At 37.2% G+C, this 16,368-nt stretch overlaps 1 protein-coding gene across 5 annotated transcripts in view; it reads left to right on the forward strand.

Annotated features, from left to right (window-relative positions):
- Positions 1-16,368, forward strand: part of COL16A1 (collagen type XVI alpha 1 chain) — a 3,146,845-nt gene that overhangs the window by 2,985,561 nt on the left and 144,916 nt on the right. For all 5 annotated transcript variants that reach the window (XM_044082765.1, XM_044082783.1, XM_044082773.1 and 2 more), the window contains one exon: positions 9,265-9,354. In XM_044082765.1, coding sequence (XP_043938700.1) covers positions 9,265-9,354 — 90 coding nt within the window. The remainder of the gene's footprint in view (positions 1-9,264; positions 9,355-16,368) is intronic.

Raw genomic sequence — 16,368 nt, forward strand, 5'->3', positions numbered from 1 at the left:
TTTCTGTTTGGTGCAACCTCAGAGTTAGTATATATAAGTAGCGGGGGTGTTGATGGTGCAGCTCCCCCACATGGGGGAGTGCAGGGGGGGCTTGCATCCTGCTTATTTGTAAGGTAGGTTTGTTTATTTGGATTTTTGTGTTTGTGTGTGTTTTGTTTGTTTGTTGTAGTGTCAGAAGGATGGTGTATATGTTGTGTGGTGTATGGTGTGTTTACATTCGCAATTTTGAATTTCGCTCTTTTTGGGTTTTGGTATTTAGAAAATTCGACTTTATAGTTTCAAGATACTGACATTCGATATTTCAGCATTTTGAGAATATAAAGTGGAACCGTGTCTGTGTGTGTGTGTGTGTGTGTGTGTGTGTGTGTGTGTGTGTGTGTGTGTGTGTGTGTGTGTGTGTGTGTATATATATATATATATATATATATATATATATATATATATATATATATATATGGGTCTACTTCACATGACTGAAATTTCATTTGACTGACTTTCTTTTGACCAAGACGAAAATACTTAATTTTCAAAACACTGAAAACTCACTGACTGAAACCTTACAATGCTAAATTTCAAAATACTAACTTGTAAACCATAGACATGCACAATTACAATACCAATGACTCTTTCCAGAACTAAAAAATTACTTACGTACCCTACTAGAAGAGGGGCTAGGCCTCCACATCCCTCAATGTGGGGGACTGTGCCCCCCACACCCCCCTAACTATATATACTAACTCCAGGATCGCACTACAGTGGGGAAAATGGCATATACCTTTTACTTACCTTACAGTTTTCTACACGCTGCAACTACTGCTGGGAAAGCATCAAACATCCACCATATTACTTGAGATCCAATAAACAAAACCAATGAAAATCAGATAAGTGTTTTATTGTTTTACCAAGGTTTAAGCACTTTTGTTCATTTCATACAGAACTTCATCAGAACCATTTAAAATCAGTTACAAAATTTTAAATACACATTCAACTTTAAAAACCCAACCATCAATTATCTAATACTCTGACATCATAATGTCTAAATTTTAAAATAGGATTTAAAGAAATAGTTTCATTTAAACCAGGAAACATTGTTGAATTTGATAATAATCGTCATTTCACTTCACTACAACTCAAATGCTCATGTAAAATACTACCTTGTTGGTCCACAATTACTTGCTCTAACACCATAAAACAAAATATATTAGTATTATATTCCCTGATGTGTTTATATAAAGCATTTATATCTACATTTTTTCACATCCATCATATGTTCATATATACGCTCACGCAATTTCCCTTTAGTTTTCTATATAAAATGAGGGACACATTTGGCACTGTGACAGATAAACTACACTCTTACGACAACATGTGTAATGACCTGTAATATTGTATCTTACATTTCTAATATAATAATGATCTGTTACCCAAATATATTTACATTGGGAATAGGTTCCACATGTGAACACACCTATCCTAGTAGGACAGTTATAATACACCGGGATACATTTTCGCTCTAGGAATTCTTTTAAAGATTTATTACAACTATATACTATTTTTGGGGTAGCACCCCCCAAGTTCTTGACACAATCTCTATCCTGTGCAATTATAGGCCAATTCCTTTTAATAATATTTGTGAGTAAAAGTTATAAATAATCTATTGATAGCAATGTCATTCCTTTCCTTATTATTACATTCAGTCCACTTGTTTGTATCATTCTGGTTATTAGAAAGAATCGGAGTCTATGTACCTTATTCCCTTTTTGTCACTACCTCAATCTTAATCTCATGTAAAAATGTTTCTGGATAACCTCTAGCAGAAAAAATTCCATGACTCTATCCACTTCAACATAAAACATGTTAACATTTGACACCATTCTAGCCAGTTGGACCATTTGGCCTTTAACAGTAGACTTTTTTGGTGCATAGGATGCCAAATGGAAAAATGTAAGTATGTATTGAAGAAAGTGGATTTACGAAAAATATACAAAAATGGGTTACCTATTACAAACTCGAAGTTACGGAACTTCGAATACCATATGGCCGACACCATATAATCGAAGTTCCATAACTTTGAAATAAAAAAAAATAAAAAATAAAAGAAAGGAAACGTACCCTGATGGGTTAAAGCAGGGGGGGGCAATCCCCACTGCACCCCCCACCCCCGCAACTTAAAAATACCAACTCCGAGATCTCACTTTAATACAATATGGTGCGGAAAGGGAAGATTTCCCTTTCCTACACTGTAGCGTGATCTTGGAGTTGGTATATTTAAGTACTTTTTCTTTTTTTTAATGTTTATTTTGAAGTTTTTGAATTTTCAATTGTTTGATCATTAAAGGTCGACCTTTAGTGATTCGAACAATTGAAAATTCGATGTTCCAGTAGGAAACCACAAAAATGTTATGAGAAAAATCCTTTATTAATTCCAAATTCCACAGTCTGATTAATATATTCTAAAAACAAAATCAATTTCTCCTTTCCATCATTTCACAGGATGAATATATCATCCAAAAATCTAATATACAAATCCTAACATTTAGAAAAGGTACTGTTGAATACATACTTCTCTTCCCATTTGGCCATAATAAGATTCGCAATTATGGGGGCACAAGCTGCCCCCATAGCTACACCTGTCTTCTGCCGAAAGAGTTATCTCTCAAAAATTATAAAATTGCTTTCCAAAACAATTTTCATTAATATTTCAATAAGATTAATTTTGCTAAATGGCAATCTAGAATTTTTAATAATTTGTCTCTTAAACTAGTCCGAACCAATATTCTGTGGAATTACATGGAATAAATTATTCACATCAATGGTTACAAATATCACTTCTGACCTAAAAGGTATCTCATTTAGCACTGATGAAAAATGCCAAGAATCCTTACATATCTGTTTACAATTTAAAATGATTGATTTTAAAATAAAATCAATATATTTAGCTATAAAATAAGTTTTAGCTCTCCTCGCATTAACAATCGGTCTAAAAGGTATTTTTTCTAAATTTTTATGTATTTTTGGTAGACTGACAATATTAGCTACTCTCTGTCTATCATTAAACATAACATCAGATTCGTGTTTGGTAATCATACCTGCTATTAATATATCGTGTAAGAGTCTATCAGTCTTAGCATATGCTATGAATAATTCATTCCCTGATATGATTTCATAAAAATCAGACATTAATAAAGAATTCATATAATCTAAATAATTTCCAGTGTCCATCACAACTAAACCTCCCCCTTTGTCTGGTTTTAAAACTCTAATAGCGTTATCAGATGTAATATCCTTCAAACGTTTTTCCTCTGCCTTAGACATATTAACATCTTCATTAGTACATTTAGAATTTAACATATCACGTATGTGTAATTCACATGTTTTTTTCAAAACTAAATAAAAATGGATTCAAAGGGAGGTTAAATATATTTGGTTGCACCAGTCTCATATTACCTTCATGTGATTTATCTGCAAACCATAATCCCAAGTTTAATTTATGCACAAACAGTTTTAAATCAGTTAATGTCCCAATGATGTTCGCTTATCTCAGTACAAAGGTTAAACCTTTTGCCAAAGTATTAGCATGATTTAAGTTTAACTCTTTAGAAGAGTAATTATAACTATGAATGTCACCTGTATCATTAGTAACCACAGTCACAGTCTCTGTCTGCATAATATCCAACAAACATAATTCACCAATTAATTCCTCACTCGAAAGGAATGACCATTATTCTTCGGTCTCGCCCCTCGTTGGGCATATTGATCCAAAGTCAATTGATTCAGTTGTTGTTGATTTTTCTGATAGTTTTGTTGAATCCTTTCTGATCTCTACACCAGATGTTTCTCTAAAGGGACTTCCAGTTCATTGTTCCAGGTGTTATAGCTTCCACTGCTGATGTCATTACCTCGCATCTCCCAATTAGTTAAAGCATTCAAAGCACCATGGAAACCTGGAGGCAGAGGGGGACACCCTCCCATTTTCATACTCACGCATGTCCCTATCCAGTTTCATTCATTTATTTTGCATGTTTTTATATCCCATATTATCCACACGGGTAAAAATGTTTTGGTAGTTAGTCTCATAATGTGCAAAGTTCAAACCATTACATATAGCCCCATTGAGCCGATCCATTTGTTGTGACATTTTCTCTATTATTTGCATTATTTCACATCCTACTTTGTCAAATACCATATGTAGATCATGCACCATATCTGTATTATATACTGCCCCATTCTAATAATGCCGTATTCTCAAGCCTTTTGGAACTCGCACATTTTCAATATTTTTATTACGATAACTGTTCTCTAGCTGCAACCGCTTACATTTGGAAATGGTTTTCTTAAAAGTATATAATCAGACATGTTACTAGAAATGTTAAATTCAGTTTCATTAACACTCTGGGAAGTATTGTCCATGTCAAAATGACTGAATTTCCATTGAGAAGATTTAAATCTATTACCTTGAGTGTCATTCAACAATTGATTCTGGCTTGAGCCCGCAGCTAAGGGGATGGGTTGACTCAAAGGTAAACCAAAACTTCCATTCTATAAGTTCACGTTGCCAGTTCGGCATTCCACCAATCTTTGATTTAAAGCAGACATTTGTTGATTCATTTGTTGCAACAATATGGTTAAATCACCCATGGCTTCTTGTGAAGACATAATTCCACCATCCAATAACCACCGGACTCAGCAAATACCAACAAACAATCTAACAGCACTGTATAAACCAAACCCAATAAACAAAACCGATGGAAATAAGTTGTTTTATTGTTATAAAGGTTAAACACGTTCATTCATTTTTTTACAGAACTTCATCAAAACCATTTAAAATCAGTTACAAAACATTTAAATACACATTCAAATTTAAAAACCCACCCACCAGTTATCGAAGACTTTGACATCATAATGTCTTAATTTTAAAATAGGATTTAAAGAAATAGTTTCATTTAAACCAGGAAACATTGTTGAATTTGATAATAATTGCCATTTCACTTCACTACAACTCAAATGCTCATCTAAAATACTCCCTTGTTGGTCCAAAATTACTTGCTCTAACACCACAAAATAATATTTATGAGTATTGTATTCCCGGATATGTTTATATAAAGCATTTTTAGCTCTACATTTTTTCATATCCATCATATGTTCGTATATACACTCAAGCAATTTCCATTTAGTTTTCCCTATATAAAAATGAGGGACACATCTGGCACTGTGCCAGATAAACTACACTCTTACGATAATATGTGTAATGACATCTAATATTGTATCTTACATTTCTAATATAATAATGATCTGTTACCCAGATATATTTTCACTGGGAACAGATTCCACACTTGAACATACCTTAGTAGGACAATTATAATACACCTGATTACATTTCCTCTCTAGGAATTCTTGTAAAGATTTATTATGTCTATATACCATTTTTGGGGTAGCACCCCCCCACACACACCTCCCTAACTATATATACTAACTCCAGGATCGCACTACAGTGGGGAAAATGGCATATACCTTTTATTTACCTTACAGTAGTCTACACGCTGCAACTACTGCTGGGAATGCACAAAACATTTGCCATATTACTTGAGATACTTCCCATAACAATGTAAATAGACATACCCACATTTAGAAACACTACAACACCACTTTCTACATGACTATTAGTATTCTGACAATCACCACTATAAGTTACAATAATTTGCTTTATCACAAGCAAGTCACAGGAGAAGGGAAATCCACATCATGTCTATGGCTTGCAATTAGGTATAATGAGATCCAGTCAAATGACTTTTTAGTATTTTGAAAATTCGGTAGCATAGTCTCGGTCAAAAGAAATTCACTTAAATGAAATTTCAGTCATATGAACTAGACATATATACACACACACACACACATATATATATATATATATATATATATATATATATATATATATATATATATATATATATATATATATTCTCCTGCAAAACTGTAAAATTTTTTTACTATAAAGTTTCCTGCTATAATAAATAGTCATAATAAACACAGTAAATATTAATTTCGTAATATTTTTTAAACAACTTAGTAACTACTCAAGCTACACACATATATTGTTGGCAACATTTTGTCCATCTGTGAGCTTTCATGTGAGGCTATGCAGTTCTGTCTGTGTAACTCGGTTATTTAAATACTGAGAAGCAATAAAAATTGTGACAATATAAATAAACAGTACATGAACAACAATTAATATCACTTTAGCAGCATTAGAAAGAGGTCATATATTGGAGCAGCTGTATTACCTATCATGCAAGCTTTAAGATAAAATCTTTCAATAGCTTGTATGTAGTATAATTTTGAAATTATTAATGCAAATATCAACAAGTTATATTAGACCCCCTAGAGGAATTAATAGGATGTAACTATAGAATCTCAGAGGTGTAATTACGTTGTAATAAGTTAAAAGTTGTGGCTTCAGTATATTGGCAATAGATGTAGGATTTATCCACAAAGTAAATGAAAACAAACAAAAATGAATAGTATGTAGGGAGAGTAAATGACTCATCTGGCTTTATTATTTTAGTAATACAAATATATTATCATTACAGGATATGTAACACAAATATAGTTTTAATAATAATGACCAGTTGGGTATTTGGCTTACAATGGATTTTATAGTTCAAAAAACCCTAGTGGATTTTCCTAGTGACAGAGACATTTGCCTGAAATTATTATAAATGCTACATAATATCAAATATGTATTTGCTTCTAAATCATATATATACCTTATTATACAAAACTGTATTGCAAAAGTAAACATTCCTTAAAATTAAAGAGACAGCTCTTTAACTAGTATAAACATCTAAATAAATAGTGCTAATATCCTTGTGTAAATATATATATATATATATATATATATATATATATATATATATATATATATATATACATACATACACAATGTTTACAATGTTTTATCTAAGTATTTTTCATGTGAAGTCCCAACTATAATAGTTATTTAACACTATGAAACTTTGAACACCAAAACCTAATGCCCAAAATATAGAAGAGCAAAAAAAAAATAACTTAACTGGAAGTGTTTTTACAGGAAGTCAAGCTCTCCACACCCCCAAACTTATATTTGCAAACTTCACAGTCACACCAAATCGAAGAAGGGATCAAAGGAAATCATTGATACCGCACTTAGAACTCACACTAACAATGATCTCCTATGGAAAACTCACACCAACAATGATCTCCTATGGAAAACTCACACCAACAATGATCTCCTATGGAAAACTCAGACTAACAATGATCTCCTATGGAAAACTGTGATCACTGGTCTGCATCTTGTCATCTTATGCTTTGAGCAATCGACACTTGAGGAGTTACACTTTTCCACCTGTAGAACACTGGTCTGCTATAGGTATTCACATGCTAGTAGCTTGTGGCACACCTGCTTACTGCCATGTGGTCACAGAATTTAAAACTCTGACCCCCCCCAACCTAAATGCCTGATCATGTCTAACCCTAATCCTAACCCCAAACCTAACATTCCCTTCCTGCTAACAAAACTTAAAACTCCAACCCACATTGCCTAAACCCCAATTCCGATTGCTCCCTAACCCTAAGACTCTCTTCATTCCCTTTTCCTAAACCTAAAACTCCAACCACCTCCCTATACCTAAATTCCCCAGTCACTCCCTACCCCTAAAACTTCTTCCCACTCTGTAACCCTAAAACTCCCCCTTCCTAATTTTAGTTTCCCTGATTTCTCCCTAACTCTAAAACCCTCCTCTCACTGCTTAATCCTAACCCTCCCTGTAGCTCCCTAATCTTAAACCTCCCCAGTACCTCCACATAGCTGTTCATCTAAATTCATATTCAAGTTTGAGTGGGAGCAGCCCTGTATCCCCATAGCTGTGAGCACCTGCCTACCTTGAACTATAAGACACTGTAGTCCCTAGATCAAAGCAATGGGTTTCAAGTGCTTGTTATTGGTCAATATTGATCAGTGCACTACCCCAATAAGTAAATATAAATAAATAAATAAATACATACATAAATAAACAGAGTGCCGATAGTAGCTGCTGAGCTATATTACTGCTACTATTTCTGTAGGGAATTCAATAAATGCTCATGTTAAACAAAACTATAGTAGTTACTGAACTGTAAATATTGGTTACAATGTAACTTGAATGTAAATGTTGGTTTGAAATGTAACTCAGAGAGTAATATGTTTTGTAAATGTTGATTTTGAAACATTGTTACTGCCTCTTGGCCTGGTTCATGGCTGAAATTGGTGTTTGACCATTTCACTTAACCTGTTGACAAATTAACACAAGTTATTACAGTTTTATGATTAAAACGTGATGTTTTAATTATAATGATAATAAAAATATGCAATTTTAAAGCTTCCTGCTGAAACCACTTTGTGTTGGAACATTTACAGTTGAACATTTTACAAAGAACATTATTCACTACATGTAATATTGCTACAATGTTTAGTAAAGATAACATTGGATGTTGGAGATATAAGCGTTTAATAAAAGCTGATTGGCAGCAAATATTCCATGACTGACAACTATTCAATACATTTAGAGAGGATGTTCAAAAATTTGGTTAGAGTTTATGGAAGGTTGGTTTTACAATTAGTATGCTTTTAGTTTTATTTAACTTTTATAGATTTATTTAATGTTCCTTTAAAATCTTGCATTAAATCTCATCAAAACATTGTTGTAATGAACAGTTCTTGCAGCAGCTGGAATGACAATTACAAAGAACTACAAAAAGTCATTCCCTCTTTCTATGGAAGAATTTCTGTGCATAATATTAAAACTGTGCATAAAGTAATGCTATTATACAATAATAATTTATTATTAAGAGCAGAGGAGGGTGTAACAAAGTTTTAACTTTGGTGAATGTTAGGTATAATAGTAGAAAATATGAACATGGTATGCTGAATTATTAACAATGACATTTTCTATACAACTGATCTTTTTAGTTTTATGTTTTATCCTATTTCTTTCTTTATATTCTTGTTTAAACAATTTATTCATCCTTATATTCTTAATATAAGAGCTGAGTCAAATGTTATAGTATTTATAGGGTCATTTATGGCATATTTTAAACAAATGAGATTTATAATATTCATATTTGTGTGTTTAATATCACTTATACCTGAACGTTAAAATCCATGTTCTCTTATGTAGTGGACTCTTGGTACTGTTATGATAGTTGGGTTTTTATTAGGTTTCTGAGTTTTGTTTTGCCCTTTTCTTGCAGGGAGCCAAAGGAGAGAAAGGCTCAGCAGGAGGAAGGGGGCCTCCAGGCCTTCCAGGGGAACCAGGAGCCCCAGGATTTCCGGGATCAGTGGTAAGTTACTGCAGAAGGTGATGCATTTCTTTTGTAGAACAGCACTAATGCTGATTAATACACATGGAAATTAGAATACTTGGTTTAGTTTATCTATGAAAATGTTTTACAGAGAGATGCTTAATAAAGTACTAAACTTATTCGGGATAATTGTAAGTAGGTTGGTGCCTTAAGTCTAGAGCTTATACATATAAAAATAAATATAAAAGAGCAGCTCTTGCTCTTTCACAATCTTTTCAGCAGTGAAGCTGTTCTCTTCGATAGACGAGGTAGTGACAGAAAAGACTGAATAGGTTGTTTCTTCAAGCTCTATCGCTCTTTTCAGTGAAGAGGTGATAGCACAGTTTTGTTGGCTTGGCATCTTTAAATATACTTGAACATTTGAAATGAGAGCTATATCACAAATGATTCATTTTTTTCTGATGTGTATAACAAGAGACAATGCAATAAAACACATTGTCTTTATTTTTATAGAAATATATAAGGACAGTGATTTTTAATTTTCAGGATAATACTCTAAAACAGGCAACTCAGGTAGACTTTCTCCTAGTAAGGAAAGGGCATTGGGGTAGAATCAATCATTGCAAAGTCATGCCTAGTGAAACAGTCGGTCCACAGCATAAACCACTGGTTGCCACAATCAGCTGCAAGCCGTAGTCAGAGAGGGCTATAAGGTCAGCAGAGACAAGGCTCAATACTTGGAAGTTGACTGGAGAGAAAGTACAAGAGTTCGAGGAATTACTGAGGGCTCTAGCACCCCAAGAAGAGGAGGAAACAGGTGGAGTTAAAGAAGAATGGCAGCACCTCAAAACAGCATGTGTGAGGGGTACAGAACAGCTATGTGGCCGAGCCAGGTATGGAAATAAGGTACATAAGGAAACTGGTGGTGGAATGCAGAAGTCCACCAAGTCATCAAAAGAAAGAATGAGTGCAGTAAAAAGTGGGGGATAGAAAAGATGGACCAGGCTAGGAAGGAATACTGGTTGGCTACCAAAGAGGCTAAGAATTGAGTTGCAGTAGCAAAGAACAGGGCATTGAAGGCACTCTACTAGCTTCTGGAAAGTGAATCAGTAGATGACAAAATAAAATTATATTAGGTTGCAAGGCAAAGACAGAACAATAAAGATAGTCAGACACCCTTCATAAATGTTGCCAGTAACAACTTGCTCACCAGTCCACAGGACATCAAAGGCAGATGGAAGGAGTACATCAAGCAGCTTCTGAATGAACAAAGCCCAACAGAATCTGTACTGCCCAAGACACAGCCTACGATGAGAGGAGTAGAACAGGAGCTCATCCTAGAAGAAGTAAGACTAGCACTAAAGAAAATGAAGTCAGGGAAAGCAGCAGGCTCAAATGAGGACACAGCAAACATGATAGTGATGCTGGGTGAGATGAGGAGAAATGTCTTCTGAGAAGGACACAGCAAACATGATAGTGATGCTGGGTGAGATGAGGAGAAATGTCTTCTGAAGAGCAAACATGATAGTGATGCTGGGTGAGATGGGGAGAAGTATCTACTGAGGAGGACCCAGCAAACATGATAGTGATGCTGGGTGAGATGGGGAGAAATGTCTTATGAGGAGGACACAGCAAATATGATAGTGATGCTGAGTGAGACAGAGGAGAAATGTCTTCTGAGGGGGACACAGCAAACATGATAGTGATGCTGAGTGAGACAGAGGAGAAATGTCTCTGAGGGGGACACAGCAAACATGATAGTGATGCTGGGTGAGATGGGGAGAAATGTCTTCTGAGGGGGACACAGCAAACATGATAGTGATGCTGGGTGAGACAGGGGAGAAATGTCTTCTGAGGAGGACACAGCAAACATGACAGTGATGCTGGTTGAGATGGGGAGAAATGTCTTCTGAGGAGGACACAGCAAACATAGTGATGCTGGGCGAGATGGGGAGAAATGTCTTTTGAGGAGGACACAGCAAACATGATAGTGATGCTGGGTGAGACAAGGGAGAAATGTCTTCTGAGGAGGACACAGCAAACATGATAATGACAGTGGGTGAGATGGGGAGAAATGTCTTCTGAAGAGCAAACATGATAGTGATGCTGGGTGAGACAAGGGAGAAATGTCTTCTGAGGAGGGCACAGCAAACATGATAGTGATGCTGGGTGAGACAGGGGAGAAATGTCTTTTGAGGAGGACACAGCAAACATGATAGTGATGCTGGGTGAGACGAGGAGAAATGTCTTCTGAAGAGCAAACATGATAGTGATGCTGGGTGAGACGGGAGAAATGTCTTCTGAGGAGGACACAGCAAACATGATAGTGATGCTAGGTGAGATGGGGATAAGTGTTTTCTGAGGAGGAAACAGCAAACATGATAGTGATGCTGGGTGATACAGGGGAGAAATGTTTTCTGAGTAGGACACAGCAGACATGATAGTATTGCTGGGTGAGACAGGGGAGAAATGTCTTCTGAGGAGGACACAGCAGACATGATAGTGATGCTGGGTGAGATGGGGAGTAGTGTCTTCTGAGGAGAACACAGCAAACGTGATAGTGATGCTGGGTGAGACAGGGGAGAAATGTCTTCTGAGGAGGACACAGCAAACATGACAGTGATGCTGGATGAGATGGGGAGAAATGTCTTCTGAGGAGGACACAGCAAACATAGTGATGCTGGGTGAGATGGGGAGAAATGTCTTCTGAGGAGGACACAGCAAACATGATAGTGATGCTGGGTGAGACAAGGGAGAAATGTCTTCTGAGGAGGACACAGCAAACATGATAGTGACAGTGGGTGAGATGGGGAGAAATGTATTCTGAAGAGCAAACATGATAGTGATGCTGGGTGAGACAAGGGAGAAATGTCTTCTGAGGAGGGCACAGCAAACATGATAGTGATGCTGGGTGAGACAGGGGAGAAATGTCTTTTGAGGAGGACACAGCAAACATGATAGTGATGCTGGGTGAGACGAGGAGAAATGTTTTCTGAAGAGCAAACATGATAGTGATGCTGGGTGAGACGGGAGAAATGTCTTCTGAGGAGGACACAGCAAACATGATAGTGATGCTAGGTGAGATGGGGATAAGTGTTTTCTGAGGAGGAAACAGCAAACATGATAGTGATGCTGGGTGATACAGGGGAGAAATGTTTTCTGAGTAGGACACAGCAGACATGATAGTATTGCTGGGTGAGACAGGGGAGAAATGTCTTCTGAGGAGGACACAGCAGACATGATAGTGATGCTGGGTGAGATGGGGAGTAGTGTCTTCTGAGAACACAGCAAACGTGATAGTGTTGCTGGGTGAGACTGGGAGAAATGTCTTCTGAAGAGCAAACATTATAATGATTCTGGGTGAGACAGGGGAGAAATGTTTTCTGAGTAGGACACAGCAGACATGATAGTATTGCTGGGTGAGACAGGGGAGAAATGTCTTCTGAGGAGGACACAGCAGACATGATAGTGATGCTGGGTGAGATGGGGAGTAGTGTCTTCTGAGGAGAACACAGCAAACGTGATAGTGATGCTGGGTGAGACATGGGAGAAATGTCTTCTGAGGAGGACACAGGAAACATGATAGTGATGCTGGGTGAGATGGGGAGAAATGTCTTCTGAAGAGGACACAGCAAACATGATAGTGATGCTGGGTGAGATGGGGAGAAGTGTCTTCTGAGGAGGACACAGCAAACATGATAGTGATGCTGGCTGAGATGGGGAGAAATGTCTTCTGAGGAGGACACAGCAAACATGATAGTGATGCCAGGTGAGATGGGGAGAAATGTCTTCTGAAGAGGACACAGCAAACATGATAGTGATGCTGGGTGAGACGGGGAGAAACGTCTTCTGAATAGCAAACATGATAGTGATGCTGGGTGAGACAGGGGAGAAATGTTTTCTGAGGAGGTCACAGAAAACATTATAGTGATGCTGGATGAGATGGGGAGAAGTGTCTTCTGAGGAGGACACAGCAAACATAATAGTGATGCTGGGTGAGATGGGGAGAAATATTTTCTGAGGAGGACACAGCAAACATGATAGCAATGCTGAGTGAGACAGGACACGTCTTCTGAGGGTACTCATAGCAGCATAGAGAGAAAGGAATATCCCAGTTGACTGGTGAATAAGCATACTAGTGTGCATTTGCTAGAACAAAGGGGACATTCACAACTGTGGGTAACAAAGGTATCAAACTCCTGTCACATTGTATGAAGTTTCTGGAGTGGGTGATTGATAAATGGATACGCAGAGTAGTAGACTGTAAGATGGGAGATGAGTAGTTTCAATTCAGTTCAGGATGCAACACAACTGACCCAGTGTTTGCAATGAGCCATATAGTTGAGAAGAAGCTAGAGATGAGGAAAGAGTCCAACTGGGCATTCCTAGACTTGAAGAAAGCAAATGACAATGTCCCAAGAAAGCTGATTTGGGCAGTCCTGCAGTGTTCAAAATCCCAGAAACATTGGTAGAATAAGTGCTGGCTATGTGTAAAGATTCAATGACTCAAGTATGAACAGTGTTCAGTCTCACAGAGGGATTCCCAGTGACAGTGGATGTTTATCAGGGTTCAGCTCTGAGCCCACTACAGTTCATATTGGTGATGGAGTACATTGGCAAAAAGGGTGGAGGGGACAGATCAACACAATTGCTGTATGCAGACCATGTGGCATTACAGGCAGACTTTGAGCAAGAACTTCAGCAAAGGATAGGAGAATGGAATGCAAAACTGAAGGCACATGGGATAAAACTAAGCAAAGATAAGACAGTGGCAATGGCAGCAAATTGGGGAAATCAGAAGAAGTGAGAATTGAAAGTGAAAGGAAGATAGTGGAACAAGTAAACAGCTTCAAGTATCTGGGAGAGGTGGTTGAGGAGAAGGGACTTCTGAATGGAAAGGTCACAACTAGAATCAGAGGAACTGCAGCCAACTGGCATAGAGTGTCAGGTGTAGTGTATTACAGAAGAATGCCAAAGAAGATGAAAAGTAAGGTTTAAAAAGCAGTGGTGTGACAGTACTACTGTATGGTAGAGAAACCTGGGCAGCAAAGGCAGAGCAGATGAGTAAGCCAGAGGTGATGGAGATGAAGTGCCTGAGATAGGTAGTAGGATGCACAGTATGGGAGAGATGAAGAAATGAGGGTATAAGAGCAGAAGTCAAAGTAGCTCCAATTGCAATAAAGGTCTAAGTGAACAGATTACAGTAGTGTGGTTCAGGCACATGTGGTGAAAAGCAGAAGACAATCTGGTGAAGAAGATTTGGGACAGACAGGAGGAAGGTAAGAGGAATTGAGGAAATGAGGACATCCAGCAAAGAGGTGGATGGATTGTGTGAGAGAAGAACTGCGACAGTCAGGCATGAGTGTAAAGAAGGCAGGAGTGTGGCTTTGAATCAAGGAAGATGGCAACAGTTAACATGACAACCCAACCCAATATAGAATATGGGAAAAAGGGGGTTGATGATGATGACTATAAAAATCTAGAATTCTTACCGTCTGATGGGCCAAGCACTGATCCCTGTAGTACCCCACTAGTTACAATTTTATGTTCATAGATGGTACCAGCAAGTTTCACAACTTGGGGTCAGTTGAATATCCACTGATACGGGGAGTTTTCAGTTTCAGTAATATCAGCATGGAGGAAAGCCTTGGCCATGCACTGACTACAATGTAGCAACTGTCCACAACCTCTATAGGACAGGACCTGCCCTTCACAAGACCATATTAAATGGGGTCTAAGTTGCCAATGTCTGCATAAATGAATTCTGCTGTGATATATTCCACTGCTTTGCATGTAAGGCTAGTGAGACATTTTGGTGTATAATTACCTGGGTCTGTAGAGTGGCCACTCTTGTGGAGAGGAGCCACAATGACTGTTCTCCAGGTATCATAAACCCTGTGGTTAGGCAGTGATCAAACAGTTTAAACCAAAGCTCAGACAGTGCATAACTGACCCTGATAAGAACACTGCCTGCATTATTGCCTGGTCCCACAGAAATATTATTTTTAGTCCTTAACAAGGATTTTAAAACTTGTTCGAAGGTGATTTAAGGTGAAACTAAATTTTCAAGTATAGAGGAGAGGCAACAATGCCTGGTGAAGAAGATGTGGAACATACAGGAAGAAGGTAAGAGGAAGTGAGGACATCCAGCAAAGAGGTGCATGGATTGTGTGAAAGAAGATCTGCGACAGTCAGGCATGAGTGTTGATGAAGGCAGGAGTGTGGCACTGAATAGAGAGAGTTGGTGACAATTAAGACGATACCCCGACCCCATGTAGGAAACATGGGAAAAAGGGGGGCTGATGATGATGATGATGAGTGGAGAGGCAACAATGTGGGCTGGCAGGTTAAAAGTTAGTACTTTCATTTTTCTGTTGCGATATATATACATATATATATATATATATATATATATATATATATATCTATATATATATATATATATATATATATATATATATATATATATATATATATATATATATATATATATATATATATATATATATATATATGATTTACTATCATTAACTTGAAACACAAAACATTTTACAGGTACATTACCATCCCATTTTGTCGAAAATCACTATTGTGCATGTTGAAAATGCCACTGCAAAAAAACAAAAACATTTTCGATATCAGTGTAAAACTCCTGGGCAGAGCTCTCTGTTTTTCTTCACTTAAAATGCATACCTATCAGGTTTTTGCAGGGGGGCGTACCCCCCTGCACCCATTACACCCCCTGCTACTAATATATTCCAACTCCAAGATCGCACTATAGTGGGAATATGGATGAATTTCCAATCCCCACTGTACCACAGTCTCTGTACATAGTCAAACACACTTATGCGAAAGCAGTACTGCATTCATATAAGTGTGTTCGACTATCCCTTATACTTATCATTTTGTGCACGTCATTCTGATTTTTGGCAGCATACGTGCCAGCAGAATGCAGTTCATACAAATGATAGTAAACATGTATATGGAGCCCTTTATTTGTTCGAACTTTCAAATGTTCGAAACTCATATGGCCGACACCATATGAGAGAACGC

The sequence above is a fragment of the Protopterus annectens genome, chromosome 1.part1 (assembly GCF_019279795.1).
Source record: "Protopterus annectens isolate FY-2018-M chromosome 1.part1, PAN1.0, whole genome shotgun sequence".
Classification (NCBI taxonomy): domain Eukaryota; kingdom Metazoa; phylum Chordata; order Ceratodontiformes; family Protopteridae; genus Protopterus; species Protopterus annectens.